The sequence below is a fragment of the Sitophilus oryzae genome, unplaced genomic scaffold, assembly GCF_002938485.1.
Source record: "Sitophilus oryzae breed Bouriz unplaced genomic scaffold, Soryzae_2.0 scaffold_811_pilon_pilon, whole genome shotgun sequence".
Lineage (NCBI taxonomy): Eukaryota > Metazoa > Arthropoda > Insecta > Coleoptera > Curculionidae > Sitophilus > Sitophilus oryzae.
Genome location: NW_022147430.1, coordinates 2,571,991 through 2,595,676, shown reverse-complemented (window position 1 = coordinate 2,595,676; position 23,686 = coordinate 2,571,991). Strand labels below are relative to the sequence as shown.

At 33.9% G+C, this 23,686-nt stretch overlaps 1 protein-coding gene across 1 annotated transcript in view; it reads right to left on the bottom strand.

The window, feature by feature from the left end:
* The window catches only part of LOC115889158 (puratrophin-1-like), a 169,038-nt gene that overhangs the window by 90,268 nt on the left and 55,084 nt on the right, over positions 1 to 23,686 (bottom strand). Inside the window, exon 4 of the mRNA XM_030909099.1 lies at positions 16,927 to 17,016. Coding sequence (XP_030764959.1) covers positions 16,927 to 17,016 — 90 coding nt within the window. The remainder of the gene's footprint in view (positions 1 to 16,926; positions 17,017 to 23,686) is intronic.

The window sequence follows — 23,686 nt, the reverse complement described above, 5'->3', positions numbered from 1 at the left end:
TCCCTGACTTATATTATTATAAATTATTGATACAGAAACAAATAAATATTATATAACAATAGATAAAACTTTATAAACCTTTAAATAAAAAAAGGGTTGAAAAAAAATATATTTTAATAAAATATTATAATTATTATGATAATATAATCATAATGATATACCTACGATCTTCGTTAGTAAACTTTCTTTAAATATGCAGCAACCTAGCATTTTTTTGTTTACATCTGTTTTGTATATCTTAGGTACATTCTCTACATCTCTACGCTAAAATATGTTTATAATTTCTCTGCGAAATTACATAAATTTACAAACGGCTATAGTAATGTTTAATTAAAAATAAATAATGTAAAGTACATATTTATTATTAGTAATTATTAGCTTTGTCTATATAATATGTGTTGTTAATTTTAAGCTTATACTCTTTTGTGTCAATAACTGATTTAAATAATTTCATAATCGCAGACACTAGCAGCTGTTAAGCAGGGTATATGCGGAATTTTAGTAGAACTTATTATTAAATATGTATTTAGTGGAGATATTAGATAATTTCATAAGATTTAAAGTCTTAAGTAAGTCCCGTCTATATATAACGTTTTACCTGTCAGTCTCACCTATTCAGTCAAAACTTATCAAGTAAAGCCTCGTGTTCACCAAAAACCCGGCTCGTTTTACTTACATTGAAAGACCGTCTAGAGAACTGACTGTATCGTACTGTCGTTTTGCCCGCAATAATATGTCGCAGGCGTATCAAATAATTCGGCATTTTGCAAAAAGATTAGGCATATTATAAAACGCCGGCGTTCTAAACAAAAGAAAGCAATTTTATATAGAGCCTATCTGTTTTAGTCGCTTTGCGAAAAGCCTAATCAGAATTAGGCAAATTAAACAATGACGATATTTGCGGATCATTTCTCCAAAGAGACCGCTCGTTCTTCAAAATTCCTAATGAAGATCAGTCAGATTGCATAAAACTCTCGAACATTATACGCTGCATTGGTATATCTAACCTAAATTTATCCAAAAACATTTCTTAAAGTTCTTTTTCAAAATTAGGAAATAATGGCACAAAATAGTGAGGATCCTGTTAATGAGGGTGTGGCCAAGAATGATTATTATAAATAATTCATTTTATTCTAATAGACAGCAAAGTTCCACAAAGAAGCCGCCCGGCCCGGGACAGAATCAAATTATTAGAGTATGATCAAATGAGTATTAATATTAAATAATCAATATATTTTGTATTTGAAATTATGTTACTTATATTTATAATTTATGAAATATGGTTCAAGTAGTTTTGGTCTAAACAAAATAAAATTTTGAAATAAATTATTGATTTTCTATAGTAAAATATCTTTTATTAAAGCGCAAATTATTCAATATGCATAAATATGCTCATAGCCGAGCTCATAGCTGACTAAACTTTGATCAATTTTTAATCTGCCTGGCCTCGATTTGGCATTTTGTAAAATAACTAAAAACAGACCGCCTTTTTGCAGAAGTGTACAGAAAATATCGTCATTGTTTGATGTGCCTAATTCTGATTAGGTTTTTTGCAAAGCGACTGAAAATAGGTAGGATTTTTGTAAAAATGTCTGCTTTTGTTTAAAATGCCGGCGTTTTATAATATGCCTAGTCTTTTTGTAGAAAGCCGGATTATTCTATACGCTTGCGACAGATACATATATTACGGAATCTTTAATAAGCGACTTTTAAAAATCTAATATTTTTGCATAGTTTCAGAATAATGGAACTTTTCAACATCATTTAATGATTATATTATTTAACAAAAATAAAATATAAACCATAATTACAATTTTGTAGTAAAATTCACTTAATACAATATTATATTTTTTGATAAAACCGCAGGTAAAACTTCAATGTAGAAAACGTTATGTCTAGACGGGGCTTTAGTTAGTAATAATTTGTGCACATAAAAATTATATTATTCTAAAACAAATAAAGGGAACGTAAAAATTGTTACTTGTTACATAAGTCTGCAATCCATACGTTGACATTTAGACGAATAACGTCATATATATTTATTATTTTGTAATTGTTTATCGTTTATTTCTACACAAATATTGTTCTTTTTCGGTTTATCCTCCTGTGTGTCAATAGTAATCATTTAAATGACTTAAGAATAAGACATTAGCAGCTCTTAAGCAAGCAGGTATATGTGTAATTTTCAATATGGCTTCTTGTTATTAACAATGCCGTATAGAAACCGAGAGTATTTGCTTCTTGTTGGGCGACTGTAAATGATGAATGATACAGTCATTAACTCTCCGGTTTAAGTGTTTACCAACCTAACGACAACAAAATTACAAGATTCGAGATGGTGAGGTGTTGTTTGTTCGCGTGTAAAATTCTGAAGGACAAAGTTACCTGCCCGTTGAGATACGCTCAAGATGTAAGATTATGTTGCAGTTATATAGCCATATAATTACGTCATGAAAACAATTTTAAAATTAACGTAGGTAATAAATAGTTTAAATACATAAAACTTCTCTTCTGAAGACTATTTTTTAAAGGTTGTACAATATATAGCTGTTCAGGCAAATAATATAGGTAGGCAAGCCTTAATGTGCCATACGAGGGAACCAAACAATCACTAAACAACACGTTTAAAATTTACATAGTATCTCTTATATTATGTCCTTACCGATGCGATGCATGACATAATATATGTATGTTAGATACGAATAGTTACCTCATCAGATATGAAACAAGTAAAGGCACACAAGAGTTTTAAATTTTGTATATACTCCCCGGCACAAAATTCCGCCACCCTAAAAATTTGACTAAGTTTGATGTTTTATAACTTTTTATTTTGTAATCGGATTTTTTATGATTATTGTATCAGTGTGAAGATAAATTTGGCTTATATTCTTCGGTCAGGTGGGTTTATACAGGGGTAAATCAAAACGTTGTTTATTGCAATAAATTCAAAACATCCTGTGGAAAAAATGATACGGGCATTATGGATAAAAAAACCCTTTCCACACACCATTTTAGAGGTATTCCGAACATATAATTTTTTTGAATATATATATTATCCCATTATCTCTATTCTTTTATGACCTCAACATTTTTAAGAAAAGTATTGATTTCAAAAGTTTTTTTATTGACAAAAACAATAATTTGATAATAATTTTAATAGCGTGTATGTCCACCTCTCGCAGTAATAACAGCTTGAGGTCATATCGATATTAATTAATAAGGGTAGTTATTCTTTCTTGATCTACAGCTTGATGAATATCAAGGTACAGATCAAGAAACCCCATTACAAGAACTAAGGCTAGCATTAACGGAGGAACCTCCGTTAATGCTAGCCATAAAACTATTGTAAAGTTTGTGGCGACGAATAGTTCTTTTAAGTTCATTGCGCAAATATTCGATTTGATTGAGGTCGGGACCACAAGGAAGTCATTCCAATCTTCGTAATCCAACTTCGTAATCCAATCTTCGTAATCCAGGTACTCGTTAACTACTCTTACTCCTAACTCGTTAGCCAGCGCAACGTTGAGCCTGGTATTGTTATGCATCATTATAAACTGATTTCCAATGAAATGATCAAATGGAACGACAACCTCTGGGAAGATATCCTCAATATAACCGTGGGCATTGAGAGCTCCATTTTCAACAAGTTCAAGATTGTAGAAATATTAGTACTTTATTTAAAAATGTGTAGCCTATAAAAGAATAGAGATTATAGGATAATTCAAAATATGAAATATTAGGAATACAACTAAGATTACAGGAAAGGATTTTTTATTCAAAATACCCGTCCCATTTTTTCCACAAGGTCTTTTGAATTTATAGCAAAAAACGAAGCTTTAATTTACCCCGGTATAAACCCACCTAACCGATATAATATACAGGGTGGTCCGAACTGTATTCCGGACTCTTCGGAAGCATATTCTACAGATAAAAATAAGTAAAAAAGTTCGAATAAATGTATGTCCCAAAATACTTAGTTTCGGAGACACAGGGTGTAGAATTTTCATTTTTTTTCGATTTTTTCTATATAATTCCTCGAGTAACGTCAATATTTAGACGAAAATTGGCGTTTGGGAGTTTTGTGACACGAGAAATTTGATTTTGATGTCCAAATGACTCCTATTTGTAGGTGGCGCCACCTACATGCGTTTTGATTTGTTTTGAAGAGTAATAATTTTTTCTCCGTACCTGTATAAAACAATCGACTAAAAAAATAAACATTTCCATGACTTTTTACGTAAAAAATGTCTCTTGGTAAAAATCGCTACGAGCAACCGTTCTTAAGATATTTAGAATGGAAATAGTCAATACATGTCATTATTGATAAAAAATAAGCACGTTGAGTATAGTTACTTAACTGAAATAATACATTTTAATTTTTTTAAATTAATCAAAAATTTTTCTGCGAAAAAATGATGATTAAACAGTTTCTGTTAAACTTTTGGCACAAAAAGATTTCAAATTTATGATTTCAGTCTAATAACTATTTAGTCAACATGTTTAATTTATGTCAATGATGACAGGTATTGATAATTTCAATTCCAAATATCTCGAAAACCATTACTTGTAGCGATTTTTACCAAGAGACCTTTTTTAAGTAAAAAAAGTTGTAAATGTAGATTTTTTTAACTCACTAGTTTTATACAGGTATGGACGAAAAGTAATTACTCTTCAAACCAGTTAAAACATATATGTATGGTGGCGCCCTCTACAAGTAGGAGTCATATTGACATAAAATCAAATTCCTCGTGTTAAAAAACTCCCAGGCACCAATTTTCATCCAAATATTGACTTTACTTCATAAATTATTTGGAAAAAATCGAAATAAAAATGAAACTTCTACACCCTGTATCTCCGAAAGTAAACATTTTAGGACATACATTTATACGAACTTTTTGACAGTTCGGACCACCCTGTATATAAGCCACTAAAATAAAAAAACATAATGCAAACAAATTTTTCTACAAACAAATACTATAATCATAAAAATCGGATTAAAAATTAAAAAGTTATTAAACATCAAACTTTGTCAAAATTTTAGGGGGGCGGAATGTTGTGCCGGGGAGCTTATATATTTTATCTCCTTGTATGATTGTTGCGGGGCACGGCTCTGAAATGTTTTATGTTTTTTCTTGTTTATTCTTCATTAATGTATATTTTGTACATTATGTATATATTGTATAAAAATTTTTCGTTTAAAAATGGTCATACGACGTATGTAGATATTTGTAAAGAATCAAGCTACAATCCGTAAAATCATAACGAGATCGAGTGGAGGGTTCGAGAAGAAATTGATGTTAAACTTGTGTAATTTGTGCCGGTGTGTGTTTATGAATCACTTGATAATTCTGATGGATTTTGTTAGTTATCACAGTGGTATTAAACAAAAAAGTACACCTTTCTAAAGATACCCGATGTTGATTTTTGTGGGAACTATTATTATGTCATCTGGAATCTAGACGATGCATTTCCTTTCGGCCGATTTACATACACAGGTAGCTTTTATTCACCTACACAAAGATAACTCGTGTGTCACGCCCCGGGAGCAGCGAGCGTCGTGATAGAATTGTTAAGTCTTCGTCGTCGGTGACTTTTCGTTTCGAAATAAGAAAGTAATTTCCCTTTCGATCTGTTTGTGTGTGTGCTTTAAACACGCGCGGTGCTTTGATCGGAACAGATTTTTACACGAACAAACTGACTTTAAGAACCTTACAAAAAAGGGATTAAATTATTTAAAAAAGAAGAATGAAATTATTGGACAAACCTACAGTAAGATTAGCCATGAAACATGTCTAAAATACGACTACCCGTAAACACTTAGTGTTTCTGCCTTCCGGCTTCATCAATACAGGAGGAATCAGCAACGATGAACTAGCGATGGTTAAGCATAGCTACTGCTTAACCAGGTTGCAAATGGTGCCTCGTGCCTCGTTTGCTTCCCTTTTTCTTCTTTCAGGATCGCTAGTTCATCGTTGCTGATTCCTCCTGTATTGATGAAGCCGGAAGGCAGAAACACTAAGTGTCTACAGGTAGTCGTATTTTAGCCATGTTTCATGGCTAATCTTACTGTAGGTTTGTACAATAATTTCATTCTTCCTTTTTATTATAGTCCCCACGATAACATCTTATGTTTATTAAATTATTTAGTTATGAAATAGTGCAAAAATATTCTTGAGGTGATTGCTTTTTTAAAAATAAGTTCAAAGTGGAGTTAATGTCTATTTTTTTGGTGTTAAAGCTTGATTTTCATGCATCCGTTGTCCGACGATACGTTGATACGTTATTAATTTTATTGGTAGAATTTAGAGACTTTGATTCGTTAGAAAATAATGCAGCTTTTAAATTTATTGCATTTGCATGCCTCCGTTTATTTTATATTTTGCCGCCTCTGTTATTTTATATTTTCGTTTCCATAACGATTTTGCTATTTTACTTATATTTTTATTAAGGTTAGATTAAATTTGTCAAAAAAGTGTCAAAACGTCTGTTATCGTATGAACGGGTCCGTTGACGGGCTGAAGCAAAATATTTACGGATGAAAAGTGGCGCGAAAACGCTATGACCAATCATAGCACCGTCGGACCAACGTATCAACGTATAACGGATGCATGAAAATCAAGCTTAAGGCTAATCCGGACGGAACCTACTTGTTGACGGGGAATCCGAACCGCGGTCCTCGATCATATCATTGTTAAGGATCACGCACACTGAATCGTCCCACGCTGGCCAGTTGTGGCAACGGCAGTGATTACGACCATTGCAGATATTGTATAGATAGGCATCCGGCGTCTACAGGCTAAAATATTTTAGTGGACGTCGTCTATATACCTATCTACAATGGTCGCAATCGTATAAATAGGTCTTAGTCAAGTGGACTGGTGCGCCTCTTCCCTTAATGGCCTACTGACATGGTGAGGGTCTAAAACGACTCTTACTCACGATATATCCGATATCTTAAGGCGCGTACAGACCTGACGATACAAGCGTGACGAGACGCCTGCCACGAGCAAAGCAAGCTATATACCGTGCTTTTATTTTAACTGTGAACATAGGGCTTAACACAGTGCAATGCTATGTTGCAAAGTATGTTCATTTTTAAAGCTAAACAGTCAATGCATTGGATTTGAGTGAATAGTATGCAACCGATACTCACACAACAAATAATAATTTTTGTTTTAAATTATTTATTTCTGTTTAGCTAAAAATAGTTCTAGCTCAAAAAATTACCAAAAGTCCTAAATTTCGATGAAAAAAATATTTTGAATTTTATTTCATGTCTATTCATGTTTCGGCGAAAAAAACGTATTGCTGTTGGTATTTCATCAATGGATGATAAAGGGTTGGTTATGGACTAACAGGGGAGTGATTTACAAATTACAATGATAGACGCACTGATATCTATAATATGCACTGATATCTCGCAGTCGAGCGAGTCTACCACAAATATGCCTAGACTTTAGCCCAGACTGTACCGCGAGATTTCTTTAATCGGCCCTCGAAAAACCGTCAGAGGACGGCTAGCAAAGGGACTAGTGAGACCCTGAGTGAGACCCTTGCGAAACCTGCCCACACTTAGCAAATTTGGAATGTCTCGTTCTCGTAGCGTCAGCAGGGCCCAAATTCTGAACTTAGAAAATGCTAAGCACTTTTAGGCGCTTAGCGTATATGACGTTAATTTTCGCTTAGCTCGCCAACACTACTTAACGACGAGAAAAGGAAGGAAGCTCCCAGGGCTCCTTTATGCTTCTCGTTTTATTTTTCTCTCGCCCCTTTGCTTATGCAGCGGTCGAAAAAATAAGGGGGTATTGATGTAATAGCAGGTCCAGTTCTTTAAGATTATCGAATAGATGAAGCAAGATGATGGAATAATCGATTTCTTGATTTAAAGTTAGACTTTAACTGTTTTAAATGTACGGATTGTATGTACAGGGTGTCCCACCAAGAATAGCTCTCGGCTGTATCTCGAAAAGTATTAGCCGTGGGGGCTGCGAAAAAAAATATTTATAACTAAAGAAGCTATGGGAAATTGCTGGAAATTATTTTAAAGTTTGTAGAACAACCGCTAGGGGGCGCAACTGTAACAAAAAATAAGAAAATGGAGTTTTTACACAATTTTGCCTAGATAAGGTGTACTATAAGTAATAGCTTCATAATATTCAGTAAATTTTGAATATTTTTTGTTAAAGCCATTTTCACCTATCTACCAAAATAAAGTGGTGGGGGAAGGTTAGATCTGTTTTTATTTAAATATTAATAACTCTGGACTGGATGATCGAAATCCAACAAGCGGGCTCGTTTAAAAGAGCGTTTCTTACTCTATATTGTACCATATAAACATTAATAATAAGCTTTTGAACGTAGACGCTAGGGGGCGTTGTCTTACAATTTAATAAACATTGCGCGTTTTTTCAAAAAAAACTAAATACAATAGTATGTGTAAGTTTAGCTGATAGTAAAGAGTAGTAAAATCTTAAAAAATCAGCCAAAACCGCATCTTGATATCTTCTTTCAAACCGAAGATATTAGCAAAATTATAATAAATACCAAAAAATAAGCCCTTAATTACCTTATTTTTAAAACACGGTATGAGTAGCCCTCTTAATTATGCCCATTCTAACAAAAAAAATAAGATAGAAACAGTTAGTTTATTTTAAAATCGACGAAATACGAGAATACCATAATACCAGAGGTATTAATATCTAATAAGTAAGATATTAATAACAGTGAACAAGAAACGATGATTCAGTGAAGTCATGGTAGGCTTTGGAAAAAGTTGCTTTTGACGTAATAGTATAAATGTCAAATTGTTATTAGATCAACATTTTGATAGTCTTATCAGCGTTTTTTATCTTTCAATTGCTTTTTCAAAATGCCTTTATTAGTTGAAATAGTTGAAGTTGTTGGCATTTTGAAAAAGCAATTAAAAAATAAAATACGCTGATAAGACTACCAACATTACTTGTCTACCGATCTGTGTATTATCATTTTATGCGCTTAGCGTCTTTACCCATTGAGCTAAGCGATTCGAAAACGGCTACCTTAAAGGATCGTTTTGCTTGTCGAATTGTCAACAAAAATAGAAAAAATTGTGATTTTGTGCGTTCTTTTACTCTTTAGTGAACACTACTTCTACAAATTCCTTAATGAGTAATAATTGATAATTTACGACTTGGCAAAAATAAATATTGTTCAAGACATCGAAAATACTGAGAAGCGTCTTAAACGTTTTCCTCGTATAATATATAAATCCACAGAAAAATAGGGTGACATAACTCAACAATAGCTTATGCAATTCACGTGACATTCACATTTTTCATCGTTTTATTACCACCTTTGACTTAGATATCTGATAAATTGCGATGCATCCAATATATGCTCAACGCGTATCCAGAAAACGATTTGCACTGCTGAATGGCCACTTTCACTTGCCAGGGGTGCAAGGGGTATTGAAGCGATACATATAGCCTAGCTTACCCAAAAGTCAACCTCACCTTCACGTGGTGCACCCTGTTTACACAAACGAGGCTCTGACGTTCGAGTATAGGCGGTATAACCTATATATATATATATCCCTCGGACCCACCATCTTTCTGGGGAAGAGGAGTAGTGAACTGCTCCTAGCCGGCCGAGAATGTAGCACAAGGGAACTATCGTCACGGTCCTCACTGTGCCATAGCCATCCCGTGCTACAGTTGCAGCCGAAACTGTGCGGCAGCGTAACCGTCACAGTTAAACCTTTTCACGCAGCTTACACACATCAATGATGCGATATTGGAGTGGGACAAAATCATCATCCGGAGGTAAAATACTCCCTCAATCGGATCTCCTGGACGGGGTGCCTACTCGAGCGTATCATCGGAGAAACAAAAAACATCAATGTTTCACGTTTGCGGCGTGGAACGTCCGCACTCTACTGGACAGGACAAACTCCAATCGACCAGAGAGAAGAACAGCACTGGTCTCACAGGAACTCCACCGGCTAAATATAGATGTTGCCGCTCTTAGCGAAACCCGCTTTGCGGATGAGGGTAGTCTCACTGAGGAGCATTATACCTTCTTTTGGAAGGGTCACCCCGCAACACACAGGAGAATTCATGGCGTAGGCATTGCAATCAAGAACGAAATTGCAACCAAATTAACAGAAGTACCTATTGGTGTCTCCGACCGCCTTATGACCCTTAGGTATCCCATATCAGACAAAACTTACCTCAACATCATTAGTGCCTACGCTCCCACCCTAGACGCTAAAATTGAGGATAAGGATAAATTTTACCAAACTCTACAAAATGCTCTCCAACGAATTCCGAAGAACGAACGAATTATCTTGCTAGGTGACTTTAACGCCCGTGTCGGTAAACAACAGGAAATATGGCCTGACGTATTGGGAAAACATGGTATGGGAAACGTAAATAGCAATGGTGAACGCTTATTAACAACATGCACAGAGTATAATCTTTGCATCACCAATACGTGGTTCATGTTGAAGGACAAGTTTAAAGGTACCTGGAAACATCCCAGGTCAGGCCACTGGCATCATTTGGACCACGTAATCGTTCGAAGGACGCATCTAAAATATGTTAGACTCACAAAAGCCAGAATAGATGCCGAATGCGGCACTGACCACCGACTTTTAATTTCAGAAATGAAAATCCAGTTAAAACCCAAACATCCACAATGTAAAAAGCAAAACAACATGACCAGATTGAACGTACGGGGTCTAGAGAACAACAATACCGCCGACGCCCTCCGGGAAGCCATCAAAGAATCACTTCCACTGATAACTTCAATCTCAATATTGGAAGCTAAACAAGGCTGGACACAATTAAGGGATGCGATTCATAAAACCAGCGAAGCTGTTCTGGGAAAGTCCAACAAAAAGAAACAACCAGACTGGTTTAACGAAAATCAACCTAATATACAGGCTTTGTTGGAACAAAAGTATAGAGCACATCAAGCAGTTACTGCAAATCCACACAACCCAAGGCTGGTAGGCAACTTTAAAGCAGCCAACAACACGCTTCGGAGAAAACTACGTCAACTAAAAGATAACTGGTGGTCACAGAAAGCCAATCAGATTCAAGAGTACGCCACGCATCATGATTACCGTAAATTCTTCGAGGCTGTAAAAGAAGTTTAGGGCCCAACCAAGAAGGCAAGCTGCCCAATCACGACACAAAATGGCGAACTTCTAAAAGAGGAAGAGCAAATCAGAAACCGCTGGAAAGAGCATTACAGCCATATCCTTAACCAAGAAAATAACCCCAATATGGAAGCGCTAAACACAATACCACAGTATAACAGCCTCGATGTATTAGATATCCCAATAACAGAACAGGAAATAAAGGCCTCCATAAAACAGCTTAAAAACAACAAATCAGCTGGCTGTGACGCGATTCCGGCGGAAATCTGTAAGTGAGCAAGTAAAGAACTTATTGGTCATCTTAAGGCTCTCTTCGATGTCATATGGGAAAGCGGAGAGGTACCTCATGACTTTTGCAACGCAAATATAGTGAATATATTTAAGAACAAAGGAAGTGCATCAGACTGCGGAAACTACCGGGGAATTTCACTCTTGGCTATCGGCGGAAAAATTCTTGCAAAAATTATGTCAAACCGCCTGCACCCAGATATAGAAAAAATCCTTCCAGAATCGCAAACGGGTTTTCGCACTAACCGCGGCACCGTCGATTCCATATTTTCCATCCGCCAACTACAGGAAAAAGTAAATGAACAGCAGTCTAAACTTTATGTTGCCTTCATCGACCTAACAAAAGCCTTCGACTCTGTGAACAGAGATGCACTTTGGGCAATTATGAAAAAGTTCGGAGTACCCAACAAATTTCTTACAGTGTGTAAAAGCCTCCATAACAACAATCAGTCAAGAGTATCACATCATGGATCACTAAGCGATCCCTTCCTGACAAATACAGGAGTTAGGCAGGGATGTGTCTTAGCGCTCCTATTGAACATATTCATGGCAGCGCTCTCCATTATAATGAACAGCAAACTGCAGGAGAGAGGATTGGGCATTAGATACAGATATGATGGCGGTCTGTTCAACATAAAAAGACTCAGGGCAAAAATACGTACAAAATTCATCACAGAACTTCAATACGCTGACGATTGCGCTCTAGTTGCAAAAACTGTGCAGCAATTACAAGAAATGTTGAACACATATACCTGGGCATACGAGGCTTTGGGCCTTAAGCTAAACATCGACAAAACTAAAATCATGTGCACTCCCCCGGAAGATCATAACAATGCTATAAAAATCGGAGAAGAACTACTGGAATATGCAGCGGAATTCAATTATCTCGGCAGTTTGATTTCGGAAAAGGCCAATATCGACTCTGAAATTCAGCACAGGATTAGCAGCGCTTCAAGAGCATTCTGGAAATTAAAAGACAGGGTTTTTTACAACCATAACCTGAGCACAAAAACGAAACTTGCAGTGTACCGAGCAATAATAATCCCCACCCTGTTATATGGGAACGAAACCTGGGTGCCGTACCGCCGACACATGAACGCATTAAACAAGTTGCAACAGAGACACCTTAGACAACTCTTAAGAATCAAATGGTTCCATCACGTCTCAAACGTATCGGTTCTTGAAAAAGCTAACTGCGAGAGTATTGAAGTCATGGTTACTAAGGAGGCCAGGTGGACAACTCAAAAGGTACAAGGACATTTTCCACGAAAACTTAAAGGGGATTAATGGGGATAGACAAATAACATCACGTATTGGGCTTTTCAGTCACAGAAAGGCTCATGAAAGAAAACGCCTTGCGTGACCATCTTCTGATGCGTGTCAAATACTCGTCAGCGAGTAATGGCAGTATGTATATGTATGTACTTTCACTTGCCAATTTGAAAGCGTATAACGTTTTTATGTCAAGTTCCAGAATTCGGGCGCTGTACGCACTTGGTACGCACCTTTGAACGGGTGCAAAGATACTTTATATTTATGATATACTGTTGCCATGAAACAACAGCGCGACAGAGTAACCAGTTGGTCACCCGTCCATCCACTCGCATCGTCTAATGTCGCCTAACTTCGGTGATATATCGATCTATCGGCGTTTCGAGCTAAAGGGCCGTTGCCCTTTAGCAATCCTAGTATGGAAATCTTCACAATATGGCAACCACCTATAAAAGGCGTGTAATTGGCGAATAACATTATCAAAATAATTTGAAAAACAGGATCATTCAAAGAGGCTTTATATGAGAGAATTCACATAGCTAAAAAATGCAATCCTTATTTTACCCAGGAAAAGAACTATTATTTCTCATTAAATGAAGTAAATACCGATTTCTTATACTTATCAATAGTAAAAAATAAATTTACTGAGACCTTTAAAAAACAAAAATGCACTTTCGACATCTTGATGTCTAAAGGCATTTGCAAAGAAATCATCGAACTATTTCACTCAGTTGTCGCAAGAAGCAGGTGCGAATTTGACGAGTGAATACCGTCTAAACGACTTTTAAGCCCGTTTTTCTGATCGCGCGTTTGAGATAACGCACCGTACATTAGCTCAGTGCTATCGAATGAAGTCAACAATGTCGAGAGCTTTTACCATTTGCTTTTTCTATTCAATTACCTTCGTTTCCTTAAGCATAAAAATTCAGTATAGAAAGGAAAATTTAGTGGCTGCCGCATTTAAATGAGAAAATTTTGCAATATCGAGAATTGAAAAAGTCATCTGATGGTTAAGTGAACTCCTTGTCGTTAGTTAATTAATAGATTTTTAATTTAAAGAGAGAAATAAGTAAATATAAACTCGCAATAATGTACAGGGTGTTTCTTAAATATATTCAACTATTTTAAATGGTGGTAAATCTGGATAAAAGAACCATATTTTTATTCTGCTGAGTCTCCGTTGGATTAACGCAGTAGCGTTTACAAAAAATAACTATTTTATTGTGTAGATTTTTTTGCAGTGGCAAAATACCCATAGGACTTTTTTTGAAGAGATGAATCCGCCACAGAGGTATAAACATTTTTTTTCATATTTTCTAGTTAACATTTTTAATTTCAACATTTTTTTGCAAAAAACTCGGAAAAATTTGGAAATCCAGTACATATTAACAATCACTAATAAATTCTAACAATTACAGATTGGATCAATGAATGTCGTATTTTAACGAAATTTGTGGACTTTTGCTATCAATTGTGAGCAGAGTCGCTATAGTGACAGCAGAATGTTTAGAAGGGGAATTAATCACCGCGACCTTACAGATCTATTGTGTATTCCCTTTTCTTGGGTTATAACGAGTTATAACTCATCAAAAACTCTCAGGGCTTTAACAACAGTCAGTATCTGAGACGGCTCCACAGAGGCCAGCTCTCTATCCTCGACATGAGCCGTACCAAAGTGCATGGCATGAACGGTCGTCGTCTCGGCGCACTCAGTGATAAGATGTTCTGGTGTTTCCCCATTTTCCCCACAGAACCTGCATTCGCCGTTGTTTCTCAGCTTCAGACTACTGAGGTGTTCGTTAAGGAGACAGTGTCCTGTTAGAAACCCCGTGAAAAAATACAGAAACACCAAAATTAAAATATTTGCTTTTATACTTAATCTCAAAAAGCACCAAGCGTCTAGCCGCTACTGGGTAACTGATGACGGGCAGTTACGGCAAAGATAATTCTACTATTATAATATTCTTTGGTTACGGGCAGATGTTAGAACATAGTCAAAAAATAAAGCGAATTTAAATGCTAGCATTCACTAGTAAGCTCCAGTGAATGGTAGCATTCATTAGTTAGTTTGTTTCAAAATTAGCTGTTGAATTTTTACTGACGTAGTGTTAGCAAATCCGCTGATTTGAGCTTTTACTATCTGAGTTTTTACTTTAACACTCTCTAATTTCTGGCTTTTAGAGTAGGGTTCTCATATACAGATTTGTCCTTTTAAGGTGTCGGGGTGGTACGGCCGAAATTTGAAAAAATGTCCGAAAAATCTAACCCTAAAAACATCTTAACTTTGTTGGATATTTTAATAGTTACGATGTCACTTATCTAGTAAACCGACATTGTTTGAAAGTAATCATATCAATCTGTTAATTTTTTTCGTATTTGGTGCATACAATCATCCATTGCGTTGTGCCTGTCATTATAATTCATAAGTAAATTGTATTTTCTGTCATTTTTTAAATGTCATCTGCCGAAATCTTGCCTGACTTGTTGGGCAGACTTTAGCTTATGTTAATTGTATTGGTTTGGAAGTATGGTAATTGGTTTGGAAGGATCAGTATATAACGTGCAATACTTAATTTTAACAATAAATTAAAGCACTTAAAAATGTCAAAACGAAAATGTGTAGTAACTAATGAAATGCTTTTGAAAACGAAAAATTTTTCCTTCTATTAAAAAGGAATAATCTACTGTATTTGCTCACAAAGCCAAAAGGATATACTTAAGACTTTTTCAACTGCCTTTACAAGCAATTTTCCCTTTATATGAAATTCTGTCTGTCGACTCAGGGAAGAATATCGTCGGACAACATCCAAACAATGACAGAAAATACAATTTATCTATTAATTAAAACGACAGACAACAACTCTCACTATCAGGTATTCTCTCAATAGAGAAACATCACATAAAGAAATTCATTATTTAGTTTAAAGTCCGGATTTTGTACGGCTTTTAGAGCTCACTTGTCCGAAATTTCCAAAAACTTGTATGGAAACCTAATTTTACAGTAACATATACAAAAAATAGATTTCTAATCAATATTCAAGCATTGTTTTATGCAATCCTGATGTCTATCTTTCACACAACTGTGTAGATCACGTTTCTCGTTAATCTACATAATTTACCCAAACAGGAACTGGTAGGTTTTAAGTATTCAATACGGGAACGGTACCTTCCTTACACACGTATAGCTGGAATTATTTTTAACTTTCCATAATTTAGTTATTTACGGTAATTTCAACTCGGTTTGGCTTTCCTCGGTAATGAAATTAGGTACATTCCTACCGAAATAATACTTATTAAGAGAAGCCAGAGTGAAGGTAGTTTATGATTCTCAACAAGTCTCGCACGCAAGTATTAACATCTTACTTTCGACAATTAGAAATATTACCGATTATACCCGTCTTAATTTCTATGGGTTAGCACTACGTAATAAAGGTTATAAAGTTATATTTGTAATTTAGTAAACCGATGTTCAAAATTAATCTGTACCGAAAACAGGAATTTTTTTTTGTAAAAAATGTATTTTAAAGTTCAATATATTTTGTTCTAGTGGTCCAGTTTTGATAATTTTTAAGTAATTTGTAGCTACATTATTTAACTCTTTAGGCCCGTCTTAAAATAACAATTATTGAGATACAATCTGTCTATTAATTATACGAGGGGAAACAAAATGTTGATACTGGATTGATTCACGCATCAACTGGATACTGAATCCCGTATCAACGTGGATTAATTCACAATTCTGTTAGATTTTAGTTCCAGATTTTTAACCAACTATATCCAATTTTTCATTCCTCATTTTTTTAGAGATAAAAAAAGATGAAAATATTATATGGCCAACTCACTATTTATTGTTTCACGTATCTAGACTCAACAAACTCTAAATATACAAAATAATACAAATATACTAAATATAGAAATTCAAAATATAATTTTTACCCCCATACCGCATTTTTCCTAATTTCCTAAAATCACTTTATGTAGCTAATAAACTAATGCCTTTTACAAAAACATTTATGCTAAGTTTTGTATCTAATATCAGCTATTAGCAATAAAGTTCATTATTGTTAATTTTCAAAAACCTATTTGTTTATTTCAAAACAAATTTAAAAAAGCTATACTTATGATTGATTTATTAAAATGTTTACTACTTTATTACTATTAGTATCTATATATTTTTAAGTAAAAGATGAGTGTGTTAAACATGTTTAAATAATATTCAAACTCACCTGGAAGGTTTATGCCTGACATAAGTAGTTTATCTGGAAGTTCAGATATCGTTTTTGGTTTTGCAATTTCCATCTTCTTATTTGTTATTCCTGAAACAAAAAAAAACGTTTAGTAAATTGAAAAAAATACACATTCTAAGAATCTAGTATTTAATTTAATATATTAAGATTTTTATTATTATATTTACTACTAAACTTGGCAAACAACCGATTTAGAATAATATTATTGATTCACGGTTTTGATCAGAAATTTAACTAACTAAAGTATTACAGTTGGAGGTTGGAACCTTTGGTATTAAGACAGCAAAATAAAATACTAAATCACAACAACACAGTTTTAATCACCTGTTGATGATGCTGACATGGTTAGCGAAACGCGCGTCCAGTGTAAAAGTAAAAGTGTTTTGGTGTATTGTGGCGATTTAATGTTTTATTTTGCTATTCTAAAGTAATCAAAACTATTTCTTCTTGGTTAAATTACACTAATGCAGCTAGAGAATAATAATTATTTAAAAAATATATGGGAATTTAAATTAAATCAGCCATGAACAGCTCTTTACTGGTACTGCTTAGAGTTGCCAGATTGTTAAAGCTAAATTCCGAGATAGTAAGCGAGAGCAAAAAAAAAACAAAAACGGCGACGCACTAAAAAAATACATCCCCATCAACCATTCCAGAAGAATTACTGTGTGAACCATAAATTAAAACGAAACATAGTCAAAACTTGCTTTATAGGCACGAGTGCAACCAACATAAACGAAGGTACCTTACATATTTACAGAATGAGTCTTAGATAAGTGCTCCATTATAATCTCTTCATTATCTAAAAAAAATAAGATGGATTTTAGGGGTAGTATATTTTGACCTTTTTTATTTTTCAAAAAAAAAATATTTTAAATTTTTATTTAAAAAAACATAATTTTGATAATATGATAACATAGGTAGCAGACTAAATTTGGACGAACGAAAAAATCTAGTGGTTGTCACAATTTCAGCAGAAAATATTTTTTTAATTCAAAATAAAATAACTTGGTTATTTTGGACTTATTTTAAAAATGGTAAAGAAAAAATCTATTTCTTTTATTATTACTAGCCCTGAAAATATTTACACATATTTAAGGCGCACCCTGTATAATTACCAAAATATCATAACTGAAGGTAAATGATTAGACATAAACGAATCAAGCTAAATCGAAAAATGTGATGGAACAATGTTAAGAATAAGAGTGTGCGAACTCTTTGCGAAGCGTATCTTTGCGAACTTAATAACATTTGATTTTAAAAGTTGATTGACGCTCTCCGGGATAGTATTATAAATTTCTGGGATCTGGGACAACGGAAATCCCGGAGCACTGGTAACTGTAGTACTGCTACAGTCGAAAGTTGCAATTTGTAACAAAAGGAGTTAATGAGTGTATTAAAATAATATGCTAAAAATTAAGTTAATATAATATTTGAGTTAAATTTGATATATTTGATTTGACATTATTAGTGTAACCATCGCTGATTCTTCTTTGGAATTTTTCGACTAGACTCTTTAAAGAACAAATATTTTAAGTAATCGTATCTTCCTTGTCATAACTAGATGTTATCGCCTCATCAAATACCTTATTAGAACACCTGCTCGTATTTAATCCCCTTTTACTTATCTGAATATTTATAAACCGTTTTAAAACCATTATAATCTCTTGGTTATCTAGAAAAAATAAGATGGGATTATTAGCAGCTTTTCTTTTGGTGATGAACTATAACAGTCAGAAGAAATTATAGTTTTTTTTTGAAGTGATATGTTTAAAAGATATTTTAATTAATGATTGTATCTATCAACATGAATGGTGAAGTAGGAAAAAATGAAACGATAAAAAAACTTTGGAGAGTGTTAAAATTAACTATTATTATTGTTAATAAAAATCTACTACTATGACTAATGACTACCTACATCAACTTACTTACATAATATGTAGTCATATTAAGACTACTTTTTTTATCCGCCAATTCGTTTATTTGATGTGACAGCGTGCTGTCTTTTTAACCAAGATATCTGAACAAATTTTTATTTACTAGAAATCTAATTTGGTAATAGTTTCGACATCTTGATGACGTGGACGCCAACTTTTATCGATTTCTGTCTATAAACCAACAAATACTTGTAGATATTTTGATAATAATTAAAGGTATTCAATGCGTCCTAGTTTACCAACAAAGACAATAATATTTAGACTTACTATGCATTCTAACTTAGTCAGCCCCTTTAAATGCAATTCTACCGATTTCCTATTGTTGTCAAAAACCGATTCTAGCAATTTCCCACGACGATTGTTTTCAGCGAACACTATTGTGCGCGTTTTACGGCGTATTGTGTTGCCAGTAGGGCACGAAACGTGATGTTGGCATAGGATATTACTGAGTCAACAAATTTTTGGCTATAGACGATCCCCGAACGTTCAGTCACGTGTTGACTTTCTCATCTGTTTATTTTTGCGGTGAAAAGGAAATATTACATTTTTGACGTAGAGCAAACAGATATACTACAAGGCGAATTTTAAATAAGTGCACATATTTTTAGGGGTGGTATATTTCGATTCTAGGAACACGTTTATGAAATTTATTGCAAAATAATTTTCGAAAACGAAAGAACATTTTCGAAAAAGATTGGGATTTTTTTAATTTTTACAAAGAAATGAAAGCCCAGAAAAATTCACCGGTTCTCAAAATTTAAGCACAATTTTTTTTTTATTTTCAAAGTAAAAAAATTGGCGCCGGGAGGCATGTATAGCCGCCCATACTTAAATATGTTAATAAAAAGTTGGTAAGCAGTTCTTTTAGTTTCAAAGTAAAGGAATTCTTCCAGTTTTTTTTATCTCAAAAACTGCGACTTTGACTGATTTTGATGTTATTACAAATTTAAAAAAAAAATGTTTTGCCGATCTTAATAGCCTACCATACCTATTGGTAGGCTAATAATTAACTCGCTATTTTGAACTTTCACTATGGATCTGAAAAACTTTAAGACTCTTTGTATATTCTTTTTGATTTAGAATGAGGTATAAATTACAGTGTCAGAAATAATTCATATTGTTTACATTAAAAAAAAAACAAAGAACGCCAAAGATACCCCCTAATCCCTTTTTAGTAGGGTCGGATTTGTTCTGTTTTAACATGTATATTTTATCCTCTATTTACTAAAAGATAGAGAATACTTAGTATAAGGAACCTCTGTTAGCATGGATATTTTTTCAGAACTTTAAATTCACTATCTTTAATGTGTAAAGGATTTTGTTATAATTTTATAGACATTTAAACATATTTGTTTCAACTGCATCATTATTTAAAAATATATGTTACTTTTGTGAAGTCCATACTCAATCTGTGTTAATGGATTATATAGCTTAGACTCAACAAATTCACTGTATTTTCAGAAAATTTATCTATAGTTCATACCAAATAAACTTTTAGGTCACGTGATTAAGCTTGATCGGTACAGCGTTGTCCAGTTTTACATATTTTCTTTTGAAAATATTTAAGAAACAAAAATAAATAAATTATAAATATATAAACAGTTATTATTTAATAAATAAACAAAAATACGAGTAGCGGAAAAAGAATATATAAACAGTTATTATTTAATAAATAAACAAAAATACGAGTAGCGGAAAAAGGGGCCAAAAAAACTATTCTCTTCATTAAGTTCAAGTACTACTATGGCGAGAGTGCTAGACGCTCTACGTCATCTAGCGGTAGCTGTGACAATCACAGATCGTACCGCCAAAATTAAAACCAGCGGCCTACTGGACAAACATGCTTGCTTCATCCACGTTACCGTAGATGGAGCTAAGAAGGCTTAGGTAGGGTATATATAATAAATAAACAAAAATACGAGTAGCTACACTATTGCCGATTGCCTGCTATTGCTCCTATTGCTACTCACGAGCGCAGATGTCCTAAACTTGTAAACTGCTCCGAAATGTCACTGCGATTTTCTTGGAACTGGAGCAGTCACATACTGCGACGTTGGTGGAGCTGTGACAAAGTAGCGGACTGCGATTTCACAACCCACCTCTACTTTCGTTGGTCAGATCGAGGGTTACAGCAAAGTCGGCTATGACGATGGAGAAAAATCTCCGAAACCGGTCGTCGAATGGCTGATCCCTTTAGTCTGATGAACTTAATGCAGAGAATAAGCATATATGTATGTTTTTTTTGGCCCCCTTTTCCGCTACTCGTATTTTTGTTTATTTATTATATATACCCTACCTAAGCCTTCTTAGCTCCATCTACGGTAACGTGGATGAAGTAAGCAAAGTTATTATTTACATCAACAAAACTCACCTCATTAACAGTACTTAATAAAGGGCCATTACTACCGTTTTGCGTTCATAATATTCTAATAAATTTCCGATGAGTTTTTTTACGGCTGTTAAGCTATCTTGTACCACTTCGCACTAAAAGAGATTCTAAAAAGAGCAATGTTCGACTGCAAGGTCTGCTAGTAAAAAATTTTAAGCTTGAAGTATCACAACACAATTCATTTAAACCAAAAATTCACAATACAAAACTAAAGTGTCAAAACGAATGAGAATATCAGGAAATAAATAAATAAATGTGGCAACTTTTTGGCACAACTTCGACATTTCTTACAGCAGAGCTACCACCTGAATCAATAGCGGGAACTTTAAATTCCAGTTAGTCAGCCCGGCGCCGAATATGTCCGTTGTTAGCAACCATGAATATAAAAATCGCGCACTCGATTACGTAACTAAAAGTTTAATTGGTATCGAATATATTATATTATTCCACAAGGTTTGAAATAATTTACTATTTACTTTTAATAAATTATTAAAATTAAAGTAGTTAAATATTTAAAACAACATAAAAAAACTAATGAAATTATAGTTTAAGAAGTTCAAATTCAAAAATCCAACAATTAAATATCAAAACTACTTCAGCGATATTAAGCTAAAGATTAATATAATTACTCTTATTTGATTAAACCATCAAATTGTGTTAAGCTCCGTTTACATATAACGGTTTATCGTTACGGGAATCATTAACGTTTTTAATGCACCCATACCATTCTGTAATTTTAATTATATTTTTTCATTACAGTTTAGTTTTTATATAGTTTTAATCATCTGCTGATGCTAGCATAGTTAGCGAAACGCGCGTCCAGTGAAAAAGTAAAAGTGTTTTGGTGTATTGTGGTGATTTAGTGTTTTATTTTGCGATAAAATAAGGTCAGCAAAGACAAACAAATACACAAGTATTTAAATCAAGTTCAAATGTTTCAATTGAAGTGTATTTTTCTAGTATTATGGTGTATTGTGGTGAAGTAGTTTGGTTGTTGAAAAACTAAATTATCCCGTCAGTCCTCTAGACGGTCTTCCAACTTAATTCTGTTCAAGTAAAACGGACCGTTTTGACTGAACAGGTATGACTGACAGGCAAAAATGTTATAGTATGTAGCGAGATAAATTGCTGAATGGAGACTTAAATTTAAGTCAGAAACTTATATCATTGTTGCAAATCAGGCGTCAAGTTGCAAAACCCGCCTTATCCATTTAAAAAAATGACCTAATGACATTATATTAATAGTGGGACCCTGTAATCTACACAAACATAATCCCAAACTGCAGTAAGAGTCACCTATTCCTATATAAAATACACTACAAGTTACGTTACTGCAGCAAAATCCGTCTTATCCACTTATATTTGATTTTTATTGCCATTATTTTTACAAATCCCGCATATTTTCATAAGCTTTTTACGCAAGTATATGATTACTACTGACGTGTTTTTAAATCAATATTTAATAAATCAAGTTAGGACGCAACTAACGTATGATCGAAAAAAACGGCGTCCAGTAGGCTAGGAAATAATGATTGATGACATTTCCCATAAAAATTTACATATAAAATGACAGCGTTCTTCATTTCATAGCCAATATTGATCATACTGCAACAAAACTCGCCTTATCCGAATTATTTTTGTGTTTTCTCTGTTTAAAAATTAAATGTTAATTTTTATTTCTGGAAAACGAGATACAAAACAATGATTCCACTCAATGGACACGTTTTTTGTAAATTAACGCTTCAAACATTATTTGCTAAAACAGTTTTTGCTTATTATCTCGAAACGTTTGTGGGATAAGACGGGTTTTGCAACTTGACGCTTCAAATATTTTCAAAAATGTATTATTCGATGTAAACACACTTACATTACTGCCAAAACCTTGAACCAGATTGGCTTTGTTTTACGCTATTCGGAATACGCTGCACTAAAACCAAGCAATCCATTAGCATTATCCGAAAACCTAAACACCGAAAGACAATCAGACTGGGAGAGACGGCTAATTGTATAAATTTCAATCGTTTTTCTGGTTCCTCGAATGCCATAAAACGCCGCCGAATCAAAACTGAATCGTTTAAATCGAAAAAAAAAGGATCGTAAAACGTCATCCGCTTTGGTAAATTAACTAGTGAATAGGGAATGGGCCTTCTGCAAGGTTGACTAAACACAAGGTTAGGGATGTTGGCATTTCACAAAATCTCGATATTAAAAAAATATATCGGTATAAGAAAGCTGTTGTTCTTTGTATATCGGTTTAGAAATAAGAAATCATCTTTATCATATTCAGCTTTATTCTGCTTTTTTTTCAGTAAACGATTGATATGCGTCAGGTTGCTCTATTACATAAATAATAGTCTTATTTAAATAAATAAACCCACCGTAAGAGCGCTTTCACACACGCCGGCAAAATCGG